The 16,120-nt window shown below is 37.6% G+C and overlaps 1 protein-coding gene across 4 annotated transcripts in view; it reads left to right on the top strand.

The window, feature by feature from the left end:
• LOC145283657 (ectonucleoside triphosphate diphosphohydrolase 1-like) overlaps nucleotides 1-16,120 on the top strand; it is a 101,427-nt gene that overhangs the window by 36,694 nt on the left and 48,613 nt on the right. For all 4 annotated transcript variants that reach the window (XM_080132656.1, XM_080132655.1, XM_080132654.1 and 1 more), the window contains exon 2: nucleotides 948-1,081. In XM_080132656.1, the coding sequence (XP_079988782.1) occupies nucleotides 950-1,081 (132 nt within the window). In that variant the 5' untranslated portion in view covers nucleotides 948-949. The remainder of the gene's footprint in view (nucleotides 1-947; nucleotides 1,082-16,120) is intronic.

The following is a 16,120-nucleotide window of genomic DNA, read 5'->3' as shown; positions in this document are numbered from 1 at the left end:
TTTTTTACATAGGTATCACCACTTATCAAGCCCAAGAGGCCACTCGAGGAAAGGGTTAAAGAGTGTACAGTAGAAATTGGACAATATAGTAATCGTTAGTAATGGAAATTCGGTAAATTTGTTAACATATGAAACGGCTCATCAAAAACTTGTTTACGTTAGACTTGAAGACAACCATATTGTAGTCAGCTGGGAAGCAGGAAAACGGAAGACAATTCCATAGGCGTGCAGTTCTAAGAAAGAAGCTTTGCTCATGGAATCTACGTTTAGGTTTAAAGAGTGGGGGGAATTATTGATAGTTTTCTAGTAGACGGGTGTTTCTTGTGAAAGTTTGGCGAGAGGGGACCATAGATTGGAGCTCAGCCGAACACTTGCCATGAAAATAAAGATAAAGCAGAGACAAACTCGCAACATTTCTTCTGTGAGAAAGAGGTTGCAGGGAAGAGAAAAGGACATCCCCTATGAGGCTACAAAGTCTATTTTGAACTCTATCAAGGCAGGATAAGTCCTTTCTAGCAGCTTCTGCCCAAATGTGGCAACAATATTCCATTCTTGGACGTACCTGGCGCTTATATAGATTCTGTTACATTATTCTAAGAAAAGCAGAAAGCACATAGCAAGTCTGGCATCGCTCCACCATCTGAATTCAGAAATAAATCCTTCACTATATTTTCGTATGTTATGTTAAAACTGAAAAGATTTTTGTATGAATTGCTTTATTATTCATTTGATATTTATCTATCCAGCTATGAAAATATGCATTCTATGTTTTTATCATGCCATATCCGATATGATGGTTTTTTGTGCCATATCCGATATGATGTCTGGTTAAACATAAATTTACACTACCGTCAGTGTGCTGAATTTACACATTGTCCAATATTTATTTTGCTGTCTCTTTTCTTTTAATTACTCTTTCATTTTTGTTTCTTCACCACCCTTTCTAGGTATGGCTGACCGGTCATTTTCTTCCTACTGTAACAAATGGTGGTATTTTGTTGCTGTCAGCTTATTAATTGGCAGTGCTGGATTGATTGTCATTAGTTATTTATGGGAGACACAACACAAAGATATTCAGAAAGTAAGTAAAACGTTTAATAATTACTAAATAAAATACAATTCTGATTGTGATTACAAATGTTGCTGTCTAGATTGGTAGTTTCATTATGCTGAGTATAACATAGTGCTTTCCTCGAGGCATGTGTACTATTTCGTGTGATGATATGGAAATGAAACTTGGCCAGCGAGGGTTGAATATATGCATTGCATCGAAAGAAATGGTAAGAATGATATTATGGAAACATGGGAGAAATGGTAAGAATGATACTATGCTGACATTTTTTTTTTTTACAAGGTGATCACCACTTATCAAGGCCCGGAAGCCACTCGGGGATAAGGGTTATTGCATGTACAGTACGTTAGTGTGGCGGTTTAATAAAAATGTCTAAAGGGGGCGGTTCATCAGGAATTTGTTTACATTGGACTTGAAGACATCCAGTTTGTAGTCAGGTGGGAAGCAAGCAGACGGAACAGAGTTCCACAGGCGTGCAGTTCTAAGAAAGAAGCTTTGTTCATGGAATCTACGTTTTGATTTAGTCGCAGATAAAGAGTGGGGAAAATTTTTGACAGTGGTTTCAGCTAGACGGGTGTTTTTCGTGAAAGATTGGCGAGGGGGGGACGAGGGATTGGAGCTCAGACGAGCACTTGCCATGAAAATAATGATAAAACAAAGAAAGGCTAGCAAGGTCTCTCCTGTGCGAGAGAGGCTGCAGAGAAGAGAAAAGGGCATCCCCCACTAAGCCACGAAGTCTATTTTGTACTCTGTCAAGGCAGGATAGGCTGTTTTTAGCAGCTCCTGCTCAGATATGGCAGCAGTATTCCATCCTTAGGCGTACTTGGCTTTTATATAGATAGAGAATTGCATCAGTAGTGAGATATCTTCTTGAGCGGTAGAAGGATCCCACCATCTTTCCAGCAACCTTGGCAAACGTGTTCCGTTTCAGATCAGGAGTAAAAGTCAAGCCCAGAAGCTTATCAAAACATGGGGCTTCTCCTAGACGAGAGCCATCCATTTCAATTGATGCCAGATGGGGATCAGAGCGTTGATGATGTAAAGGTAGGAGCTTGGTTTTAGATTCATTAAAGGTAACCAGCCACGTCTTCCCCCACTGAACCACGTGCTCGAGATCAGAGGAGAAAGAATCAGAGAGAACTTCGTCATTTACAGCCTTTGATGTGTTGCCGTAGATGGTCGTGTCATCAGCATAGATGTCAACGAATGATTTAAGTATGTGTTTAGGGAGATCATTGATGTAGAGTTGGGCCCAGGATTGACTCCTGAGGAACTCCAGCATTAATACTGTGGGCCTCTGATTTCTGCCCATCAACCACTACTCTTATAAGCCTATCAGAGAGAAATGATTTAATGATTGAGAAAATATTACCAGGAATACCGTAGCTGGAAATCTTGTGAAGTAGGCCTTTATGCCATACTTTGTCGAAGGCCTTTGATATGTCAAGAGCAATTGCCCTAAAAAGGAAGCCTTTGTCAAGAGATTCACTAATCCTATGAGATATAACCGTTAGCACATCTGCGGTTGATCTTGCAGAACGGAAACCATATTGCATGTCACTAAGATTATTTTTGCTGAGGTGGTTGACTATTTCTCTATTTAATATGGATTCCAGCAGCTTACTCATGACACACAGGAGACGTATTGGTCTTTACTGAGAGGGAGATGATTTTTCATCTTAATTCTTAAATACAGGGCATACTTATGAGGTTTTCCAGGGTGTTGGAAAGCATTTCTCTTTAAGGCAACGCTTAAACAGTTTCATAAGTATGGGAGCAAGTTCTGATTGAAGCTTTTTTAGCACTATAATTGGAATGCCGTCAGGACCAGTTGCTTTACTGGAATCAGGGTTCTTTATTAGCTTGGCGACCTCATGCACAGATATTTGTATGTTACCTAGCGTGTTCTGTGTTATAGAAGCAAATATGGGGAGTTGATGGCCTTCGTCGCATAGGGTAGAATTAGCTGCAAAGTTCTTTGCAAATAGTTTGGCCTTGTCTGATGCTGACGAGATCACCTCAGGTCCATTGATAATGGTTGTGATAGAACGCACACTTCTGTTCAGGATCCTATTTGTTATTTGCCAAAACTGGTGGGAACCAAGCTGCTGATCAGCTACTTTGGATTTAACAGACTGAGCATATAGCTCACTTGCATTTTTTATTACTCTTTTACAGTGGTTGCTGGCGTTCCTGAAAGCGGCTTTAGTCTCAGTGCATCTATTACGTTGGTAGCTATGGAAAAAGTGATTTCTGTGCGCGATGGCAGCAGCACATTCTGGGGAGAACCATGGCTGGCTGTTGGGTTTTTGTTGGAATTTTTTAGATGGTATGAATCGGTCTATGCCTACAATTAGCCATTCGGTCAGGTCTGATACTATAGAGGACATCCTTTTTAAACATGTGAGAAATGGTAAGAATGATACTATGGTAACATGGGAGAAATGGTAAGAATGATCGATGGTAACATGGGAGAAATCATAAGAATGATACTATGGTAACATGGGAGACATGGTAAGAATGATACTATGGTAACATGGGAGACATGGTAAGAAGGATGATATAGAAACATGGGAGACATGGTAAGAAGGATACTATAGAAACATGGGAGACATGGTAAAAAGGATACTATAGAAACATGGGAGACATGGTAAGAATGATACTATAGAAACATGGGAGACATGGTAAGAATGATACTATGGTAACATGGGAGACATTGTAAGAAGGATGATATAGAAACATGGGAGACATGGTAAGAAGGATACTATAGAAACATGGGAGACATGGTAAGAAGGATACTATAGAAACATGGGAGACATGGTAAGAAGGATACTATAGAAACATGGGAGACATGGTAAGAAGGATACTATAGAAACATGGGAGACATGGTAAGAAGGATACTATAGAAACATGGGAGACATGGTAAGAAGGATACTATAGAAACATGGGAGACATGGTAAGAATGATACTATAGAAACATGGGAGACATGGTAAGAATGATACTATGGTAACATGGGAGACATTGTAAGAAGGATGATATGGAAACATGGGAGACATGGTAAGAAGGATACTATAGAAACATGGGAGACATGGTAAGAAGGATACTATAGAAACATGGGAGACATGGTAAGAAGGATACTATAGAAACATGGGAGACATGGTAAGAAGGATACTATAGAAACATGGGAGACATGGTAAGAAGGATACTATAGAAACATGGGAGACATTGGTAGAATGATACTATGGTAACATGGGAGACATGGTAAGAAGGATACTATAGAAACATGGGAGACATGGTAAGAAGGATACTATAGAAACATGGGAGACATGGTAAGAAGGATACTATAGAAACATGGGAGACATGGTAAGAATGATACTATAGAAACATGGGAGACATGGTAAGAATGATACTATGGTAACATGGGAGACATGGTAAGAAGGATACTATAGAAACATGGGAGACATGGTAAGAAGGATACTATAGAAACATGGGAGACATGGTAAGAAGGATACTATAGAAACATGGGAGACATGGTAAGAATGATACTATAGAAACATGGGAGACATGGTAAGAAGGATACTATAGAAACATAGGAGACATGGTAAGAAGGATACTATAGAAACATGGGAGACATGGTAAGAAGGATACTATAGAAACATGGGAGACATGGTAAGAATGATACTATAGAAACATGGGAGACATGGTAAGAATGATACTATGGTAACATGGGAGACATGGTAAGAAGGATGATATAGAAACATGGGAGACATGGTAAGAAGGATACTATAGAAACATGGGAGACATGGTAAGAAGGATACTATAGAAACATGGGAGACATGGTAAGAAGGATACTATAGAAACATGGGAGACATGGTAAGAAGGATACTATAGAAACATGGGAGACATGGTAAGAAGGATACTATAGAAACATGGGAGACATGGTAAGAAGGATACTATAGAAACATGGGAGACATGGTAAGAAGGATACTATAGAAACATGGGAGACATGGTAAGAAGGATACTATAGAAACATGGGAGACATGGTAAGAAGGATACTATAGAAACATGGGAGACATGGTAAGAAGGATACTATAGAAACATGGGAGACATGGTAAGAAGGATACTATAGAAACATGGGAGACATGGTAAGAAGGATACTATAGAAACATGGGAGACATGGTAAGAATGATACTATAGAAACATGGGAGACATGGTAAGAATGATACTATGGTAACATGGGAGACATTGTAAGAAGGATGATATAGAAACATGGGAGACATGGTAAGAAGGATACTATAGAAACATGGGAGACATGGTAAGAAGGATACTATAGAAACATGGGAGACATGGTAAGAAGGATACTATAGAAACATGGGAGACATGGTAAGAAGGATACTATAGAAACATGGGAGACATGGTAAGAATGATACTATAGAAACATGGGAGACATGGTAAGAATGATACTATGGTAACATGGGAGACATGGTAAGAAGGATACTATAGAAACATGGGAGACATGGTAAGAAGGATACTATAGAAACATGGGAGACATGGTAAGAAGGATACTATAGAAACATGGGAGACATGGTAAGAATGATACTATAGAAACATAGGAGACATGGTAAGAATGATACTATAGAAACATGTGAGACATGGTAAGAATGATACTATAGAAACATGGGAGACATGGTAAGAATGATACTATAGAAACATGGGAGACATGGTAAGAATGATACTATGGTAACATGGGAGACATGGTAAGAAGGATACTATAGAAACATGGGAGACATGGTAAGAATGATACGATAGAAACATGGGAGACATGGTAAGAAGGATACTATAGAAACATGGGAGACATGGTAAGAAGCATACTATAGAAACATGGGAGACATGGTAAGAAGGATACTATAGAAACATGGGAGGCATGGTAAGAAGGATACTATAGAAACATGGGAGACATGGTAAGAATGATACTATAGAAACATGGGAGACATGGTAAGAATGATACTATAGAAACATGGGAGACATTGTAAGAAGGATGATATAGAAACATGGGAGACATGGTAAGAAGGATACTATAGAAACATGGGAGACATGGTAAGAAGGATACTATAGAAACATGGGAGACATGGTAAGAAGGATACTATAGAAACATGGGAGACATGGTAAGAATGATACTATAGAAACATGGGAGACATGGTAAGAAGGATACTATAGAAACATGGGAGACATGGTAAGAAGGATACTATAGAAACATAGGAGACATGGTAAGAAGGATACTATAGAAACATGGGAGACATGGTAAGAAGGATACTATAGAAACATGGGAGACATGGTAAGAATGATACTATGGTAACATGGGAGACATGGTAAGAAGGATGATATAGAAACATGGGAGACATGGTAAGAAGGATACTATAGAAACATGGGAGACATGGTAAGAAGGATACTATAGAAACATGGGAGACATGGTAAGAAGGATACTATAGAAACATGGGAGACATGGTAAGAATGGATACTATAGAAACATGGGAGACATGGTTAGAAGGATACTATAGAAACATGGGAGACATGGTAAGAAGGATACTATAGAAACATGGGAGACATGGTAAGAATGATACTATAGAAACATGGGAGACATGGTAAGAATGATACTATGGTAACATGGGAGACATGGTAAGAAGGATGATATAGAAACATGGGAGACATGGTAAGAAGGATACTATAGAAACATGGGAGACATGGTAAGAAAGATACTATAGAAACATGGGAGACATGGTAAGAAGGATACTATAGAAACATGGGAGACATGGTAAGAAGGATAATATAGAAACATGGGAGACATGGTAAGAAGGATACTATAGAAACATGGGAGACATGGTAAGAAGGATACTATAGAAACATGGGAGACATGGTAAGAATGATACTATGGTAACATGGGAGACATGGTAAGAAGGATACTATAGAAACATGGGAGACATGGTAAGAAGGATACTATAGAAACATGGGAGACATTGTAAGAATGATACTATGGTAACATGGGAGACATTGTAAGAAGGATGATATAGAAACATGGGAGACATGGTAAGAAGGATACTATAGAAACATGGGAGACATGGTAAGAAGGATACTATAGAAACATGGGAGACATGGTAAGAATGATACTATAGAAACATGGGAGACATGGTAAGAATGATACTATGGTAACATGGGAGACATGGTAAGAAGGATGATATAGAAACATGGGAGACATGGTAAGAAGGATACTATAGAAACATGGGAGACATGGTAAGAAGGATACTATAGAAACATGGGAGACATGGTAAGAATGATACTATAGAAACATGGGAGACATGGTAAGAAGGATACTATAGAAACATGGGAGACATGGTAAGAAGGATACTATAGAAACATGGGAGACATGGTAAGAAGGATACTATAGAAACATGGGAGACATGGTAAGAAGGATACTATGGTAACATGGGAGACATGGTAAGAAGGATACTATAGAAACATGGGAGACATGGTAAGAAGGATACTATAGAAGCATGGGAGACATGGTAAGAAGGATACTATAGAAACATGGGAGACATGGTAAGAATGATACTATAGAAACATGGGAGACATGGTAAGAATGATACTATAGAAACATGGGAGACATGGTAAGAATGATACTATAGAAACATGGGAGACATGGTAAGAATGATACTATGGTAACATGGGAGACATGGTAAGAAGGATACTATAGAAACATGGGAGACATGGTAAGAAGGATACTATAGAAACATGGGAGACATGGTAAGAAGGATACTATAGAAACATGGGAGACATGGTAAGAATGATACTATAGAAACATGGGAGACATGGTAAGAATGATACTATAGAAACATGGGAGACATGGTAAGAATGATACTATAGAAACATGGGAGACATGGTAAGAATGATACTATGGTAACATGGGAGACATGGTAAGAAGGATACTATAGAAACATGGGAGACATGGTAAGAAGGATACTATAGAAACATGGGAGACATGGTAAGAAGGATACTATAGAAACATGGGAGACATGGTAAGAATGATACTATAGAAACATGGGAGACATGGTAAGAATGATACTATGGTAACATGGGAGACATGGTAAGAAGGATGATATAGAAACATGGGAGACATGGTAAGAAGGATACTATAGAAACATGGGAGACATGGTAAGAAGGATACTATAGAAACATGGGAGACATGGTAAGAAGGATACTATAGAAACATGGGAGACATGGTAAGAAGGATAATATAGAAACATGGGAGACATGGTAAGAAGGATACTATAGAAACATGGGAGACATGGTAAGAAGGATACTATAGAAACATGGGAGACATGGTAAGAAGGATACTATAGAAACATGGGAGACATGGTAAGAAGGATACTATAGAAACATGGGAGACATGGTAAGAAGGATACTATAGAAACATGGGAGACATGGTAAGAATGATACTATAGAAACATGGGAGACATGGTAAGAATGATACTATGGTAACATGGGAGACATTGTAAGAAGGATGATATGGAAACATGGGAGACATGGTAAGAAGGATACTATAGAAACATGGGAGACATGGTAAGAAGGATACTATAGAAACATGGGAGACATGGTAAGAAGGATACTATAGAAACATGGGAGACATGGTAAGAAGGATACTATAGAAACATGGGAGACATGGTAAGAAGGATACTATAGAAACATGGGAGACATTGGTAGAATGATACTATGGTAACATGGGAGACATGGTAAGAAGGATACTATAGAAACATGGGAGACATGGTAAGAAGGATACTATAGAAACATGGGAGACATGGTAAGAAGGATACTATAGAAACATGGGAGACATGGTAAGAATGATACTATAGAAACATGGGAGACATGGTAAGAATGATACTATGGTAACATGGGAGACATTGTAAGAAGGATGATATAGAAACATGGGAGACATGGTAAGAAGGATACTATAGAAACATGGGAGACATGGTAAGAAGGATACTATAGAAACATGGGAGACATGGTAAGAAGGATACTATAGAAACATGGGAGACATGGTAAGAATGATACTATAGAAACATGGGAGACATGGTAAGAAGGATACTATAGAAACATAGGAGACATGGTAAGAAGGATACTATAGAAACATGGGAGACATGGTAAGAAGGATACTATAGAAACATGGGAGACATGGTAAGAATGATACTATAGAAACATGGGAGACATGGTAAGAATGATACTATGGTAACATGGGAGACATGGTAAGAAGGATGATATAGAAACATGGGAGACATGGTAAGAAGGATACTATAGAAACATGGGAGACATGGTAAGAAGGATACTATAGAAACATGGGAGACATGGTAAGAAGGATACTATAGAAACATGGGAGACATGGTAAGAAGGATACTATAGAAACATGGGAGACATGGTAAGAAGGATACTATAGAAACATGGGAGACATGGTAAGAAGGATACTATAGAAACATGGGAGACATGGTAAGAAGGATACTATAGAAACATGGGAGACATGGTAAGAAGGATACTATAGAAACATGGGAGACATGGTAAGAAGGATACTATAGAAACATGGGAGACATGGTAAGAAGGATACTATAGAAACATGGGAGACATGGTAAGAAGGATACTATAGAAACATGGGAGACATGGTAAGAAGGATACTATAGAAACATGGGAGACATGGTAAGAAGGATACTATAGAAACATGGGAGACATGGTAAGAAGGATACTATAGAAACATGGGAGACATGGTAAGAATGATACTATAGAAACATGGGAGACATGGTAAGAATGATACTATGGTAACATGGGAGACATTGTAAGAAGGATGATATAGAAACATGGGAGACATGGTAAGAAGGATACTATAGAAACATGGGAGACATGGTAAGAAGGATACTATAGAAACATGGGAGACATGGTAAGAAGGATACTATAGAAACATGGGAGACATGGTAAGAAGGATACTATAGAAACATGGGAGACATGGTAAGAAGGATACTATAGAAACATGGGAGACATGGTAAGAATGATACTATGGTAACATGGGAGACATGGTAAGAAGGATACTATAGAAACATGGGAGACATGGTAAGAAGGATACTATAGAAACATGGGAGACATGGTAAGAAGGATACTATAGAAACATGGGAGACATGGTAAGAATGATACTATAGAAACATAGGAGACATGGTAAGAATGATACTATAGAAACATGTGAGACATGGTAAGAATGATACTATAGAAACATGGGAGACATGGTAAGAATGATACTATAGAAACATGGGAGACATGGTAAGAATGATACTATGGTAACATGGGAGACATGGTAAGAAGGATACTATAGAAACATGGGAGACATGGTAAGAATGATACGATAGAAACATGGGAGACATGGTAAGAAGGATACTATAGAAACATGGGAGACATGGTAAGAAGCATACTATAGAAACATGGGAGACATGGTAAGAAGGATACTATAGAAACATGGGAGGCATGGTAAGAAGGATACTATAGAAACATGGGAGACATGGTAAGAATGATACTATAGAAACATGGGAGACATGGTAAGAATGATACTATAGAAACATGGGAGACATTGTAAGAAGGATGATATAGAAACATGGGAGACATGGTAAGAAGGATACTATAGAAACATGGGAGACATGGTAAGAAGGATACTATAGAAACATGGGAGACATGGTAAGAAGGATACTATAGAAACATGGGAGACATGGTAAGAATGATACTATAGAAACATGGGAGACATGGTAAGAATGATACTATAGAAACATGGGAGACATGGTAAGAAGGATACTATAGAAACATGGGAGACATGGTAAGAAGGATACTATAGAAACATAGGAGACATGGTAAGAAGGATACTATAGAAACATGGGAGACATGGTAAGAAGGATACTATAGAAACATGGGAGACATGGTAAGAATGATACTATGGTAACATGGGAGACATGGTAAGAAGGATGATATAGAAACATGGGAGACATGGTAAGAAGGATACTATAGAAACATGGGAGACATGGTAAGAAGGATACTATAGAAACATGGGAGACATGGTAAGAAGGATACTATAGAAACATGGGAGACATGGTAAGAATGGATACTATAGAAACATGGGAGACATGGTTAGAAGGATACTATAGAAACATGGGAGACATGGTAAGAAGGATACTATAGAAACATGGGAGACATGGTAAGAATGATACTATAGAAACATGGGAGACATGGTAAGAATGATACTATGGTAACATGGGAGACATGGTAAGAAGGATGATATAGAAACATGGGAGACATGGTAAGAAGGATACTATAGAAACATGGGAGACATGGTAAGAAGGATACTATAGAAACATGGGAGACATGGTAAGAAGGATAATATAGAAACATGGGAGACATGGTAAGAAGGATACTATAGAAACATGGGAGACATGGTAAGAAGGATACTATAGAAACATGGGAGACATGGTAAGAATGATACTATGGTAACATGGGAGACATGGTAAGAAGGATACTATAGAAACATGGGAGACATGGTAAGAAGGATACTATAGAAACATGGGAGACATTGTAAGAATGATACTATGGTAACATGGGAGACATTGTAAGAAGGATGATATAGAAACATGGGAGACATGGTAAGAAGGATACTATAGAAACATGGGAGACATGGTAAGAAGGATACTATAGAAACATGGGAGACATGGTAAGAATAATACTATAGAAACATGGGAGACATGGTAAGAATGATACTATGGTAACATGGGAGACATGGTAAGAAGGATGATATAGAAACATGGGAGACATGGTAAGAAGGATACTATAGAAACATGGGAGACATGGTAAGAAGGATACTATAGAAACATGGGAGACATGGTAAGAATGATACTATAGAAACATGGGAGACATGGTAAGAAGGATACTATAGAAACATGGGAGACATGGTAAGAAGGATACTATAGAAACATGGGAGACATGGTAAGAAGGATACTATAGAAACATGGGAGACATGGTAAGAAGGATACTATGGTAACATGGGAGACATGGTAAGAAGGATACTATAGAAACATGGGAGACATGGTAAGAAGGATACTATAGAAGCATGGGAGACATGGTAAGAAGGATACTATAGAAACATGGGAGACATGGTAAGAATGATACTATAGAAACATGGGAGACATGGTAAGAATGATACTATAGAAACATGGGAGACATGGTAAGAATGATACTATAGAAACATGGGAGACATGGTAAGAATGATACTATAGAAACATGGGAGACATGGTAAGAAGGATACTATAGAAACATGGGAGACATGGTAAGAAGGATACTATAGAAACATGGGAGACATGGTAAGAAGGATACTATAGAAACATGGGAGACATGGTAAGAATGATACTATAGAAACATGGGAGACATGGTAAGAATGATACTATAGAAACATGGGAGACATGGTAAGAATGATACTATAGAAACATGGGAGACATGGTAAGAATGATACTATGGTAACATGGGAGACATGGTAAGAAGGATACTATAGAAACATGGGAGACATGGTAAGAAGGATACTATAGAAACATGGGAGACATGGTAAGAAGGATACTATAGAAACATGGGAGACATGGTAAGAATGATACTATAGAAACATGGGAGACATGGTAAGAATGATACTATGGTAACATGGGAGACATGGTAAGAAGGATGATATAGAAACATGGGAGACATGGTAAGAAGGATACTATAGAAACATGGGAGACATGGTAAGAAGGATACTATAGAAACATGGGAGACATGGTAAGAAGGATACTATAGAAACATGGGAGACATGGTAAGAAGGATAATATAGAAACATGGGAGACATGGTAAGAAGGATACTATAGAAACATGGGAGACATGGTAAGAAGGATACTATAGAAACATGGGAGACATGGTAAGAAGGATACTATAGAAACATGGGAGACATGGTAAGAATGATACTATGGTAACATGGGAGACATGGTAAGAAGGATACTATAGAAACATGGGAGACATGGTAAGAAGGATACTATAGAAACATGGGAGACATGGTAAGAAGGATACTATAGAAACATGGGAGACATGGTAAGAATGATACTATGGTAACATGGGAGACATGGTAAGAAGGATACTATAGAAACATGGGAGACATGGTAAGAATCATACTATAGAAACATGGGAGACATGGTAAGAATTATACGATAGAAACATGGGAGACATGGTAAGAAGGATACTATAGAAACATGGGAGACATGGTAAGAAGGATACTATAGAAACATGGGAGACATGGTAAGAAGGATACTATAGAAACATGGGAGACATGGTAAGAAGGATACTATAGAAACATGGGAGACATGGTAAGAAGGATACTATAGAAACATGGGAGACATGGTAAGAAGGATACTATAGAAACATGGGAGACATGGTAAGAATGATACTATGGTAACATGGGAGACATGGTAAGAAGGATACTATAGAAACATGGGAGACATGGTAAGAAGGATACTATAGAAACATGGGAGACATGGTAAGAATGATACTATAGAAACATGGGAGACATGGTAAGAATGATACTATAGAAACATGGGAGACATGGTAAGAATGATACTATAGAAACATGGGAGACATGGTAAGAATGATACTATGGTAACATGGGAGACATGGTAAGAAGGATACTATAGAAACATGGGAGACATGATAAGAAGGATACTATAGAAACATGGGAGACATGGTAAGAAGGATACTATAGAAACATGGGAGACATGGTAAGAAGGATACGATAGAAACATGGGAGACATGGTAAGAAGGATACTATAGAAACATGGGAGACATGGTAAGAAGGATACTATAGAAACATGGGAGACATGGTAAGAAGGATACTATAGAAACATGGGAGACATGGTAAGAAGGATACTATAGAAACATGGGAGACATGGTAAGAAGGATACTATAGAAACATGGGAGACATGGTAAGAATGATACTATGGTAACATGGGAGACATGGTAAGAAGGATACTATAGAAACATGGGAGACATGGTAAGAAGGATACTATAGAAACATGGGAGACATGGTAAGAAGGATACTATAGAAACATGGGAGACATGGTAAGAAGGATACTATAGAAACATGGGAGACATGGTAAGAATGATACTATAGAAACATGGGAGACATGGTAAGAATGATACTATAGAAACATGGGAGACATGGTAAGAATGATACTATAGAAACATGGGAGACATGGTAAGAATGATACTATGGTAACATGGGAGACATGGTAAGAATGATACTATAGAAACATGGGAGACATGGTAAGAAGGATACTATAGAAACATGGGAGACATGGTAAGAATGATACTATAGAAACATGGGAGACATGGTAAGAATGATACTATAGAAACATGGGAGACATGGTAAGAATGATACTATAGAAACATGGGAGACATGGTAAGAATGATACTATAGAAACATGGGAGACATGGTAAGAATGATACTATAGAAACATGGGAGACATGGTAAGAATGATACTATGGTAACATGGGAGACATGGTAAGAAGGATGATATAGAAACATGGGAGACATGATAAGAAGGAAACTATAGAAACATGGGAGACATGGTAAGAAGGATACTATAGAAACGTGGGAGACATGGTAAGAAGGATACTATAGAAACATGGGAGACATGGTAAGAATGATACTATAGAAACATGGGAGACATGGTAAGAAGGATACTATAGAAACATGGGAGACATGGTAAGAAGGATACTATAAAGACATGGTAAGAAGGATACTATAGAAACATGGGAGACATGGTAAGAATGATACTATGGTAACATGGGAGACATGGTAAGAAGGATACTATAGAAACATGGGAGACATGGTAAGAAGGATACTATAGAAACATGGGAGACATGGTAAGAATCATACTATAGAAACATGGGAGACATGGTAAGAATTATACGATAGAAACATGGGAGAAATGGTAAGAATAATACCATGGTAACATGGGAGAAATGGTAAGAATGATACTGACCTTGCCAGTTGTAAAATAATGGCTTGGGATGTGTAGTAGTTTAGCTGCACTGGATGCAGCAAAACAGTCTTTCTGTGGATGACTATTAGACCCCCCATTCTTTGGTAGAGCATTTTCATTAAATTATATTGCCTGCTACTTACTTAGTGGAATGCAAAGCATTTTCTAAACAAATGCTGCACTTTAAAAGGATAATCAGTGTTTATATAAAGATATTAGAAATAGGAATTTTAAACAGAACATCTAATAAATTAGATGCTGTGTTGTTCTGAAATGATGCTAAGGTTTTGAGAGAGGTTCTTAAATATGGCAGATGAACTTTCACCCCAGAACAATGCATAGCATCACATCAGCATTGAACTGAATTAAACTAAATATAACCCACATTCCCCATACCTATGCTTAGGAGCTGTGTTCTAAAATTCATAATGATCAGTTACTTAGTTTATATATAAATGGTCAAAATGGTGAATTTTACATGGGATCATATGCTTTTGAGTGTACGAACGATTTTCAAATACAGAAGGTTATGTGAATATGATTGACAAGGTAGACCATGGATTCACTTTTCACCTCATATGGGAGTAGATAACGGGAACTGGTTAATTTGATCATGTAAAATAAGAAGGTTGGTACTTGTACAGTTTAATCAAGATATTAAAAAATGAAAATATTCAAAAAATGTTATATCATACATGTCCCTTTTGGACTGATGATCTCAAAAAAAAATATTTCACTTAATTTGATAGAGTAGATTTTTTTTATAGTGGAAAATGACTACTTTTTGCTTGGTATCATAACAAATTGTTTTTTTACTGTAAAAACAAAAACTACTTGATAAAATTAAGTGAAATTTTTTTTTTTTTTGAGAACTTCATTCCATAACGGATACATACAATATAACCTTTTTTTTTTTTTTTTTTTTTTTTT

The sequence above is a fragment of the Euprymna scolopes genome, chromosome 8 (genome assembly GCF_053919585.1).
Source record: "Euprymna scolopes isolate OS-2025 chromosome 8, ASM5391958v1, whole genome shotgun sequence".
Taxonomy (NCBI): domain Eukaryota; kingdom Metazoa; phylum Mollusca; class Cephalopoda; order Sepiida; family Sepiolidae; genus Euprymna; species Euprymna scolopes.
Note: the sequence above shows the minus strand (reverse complement) of the source record. Positions and strands in the feature narration are given on the sequence as shown.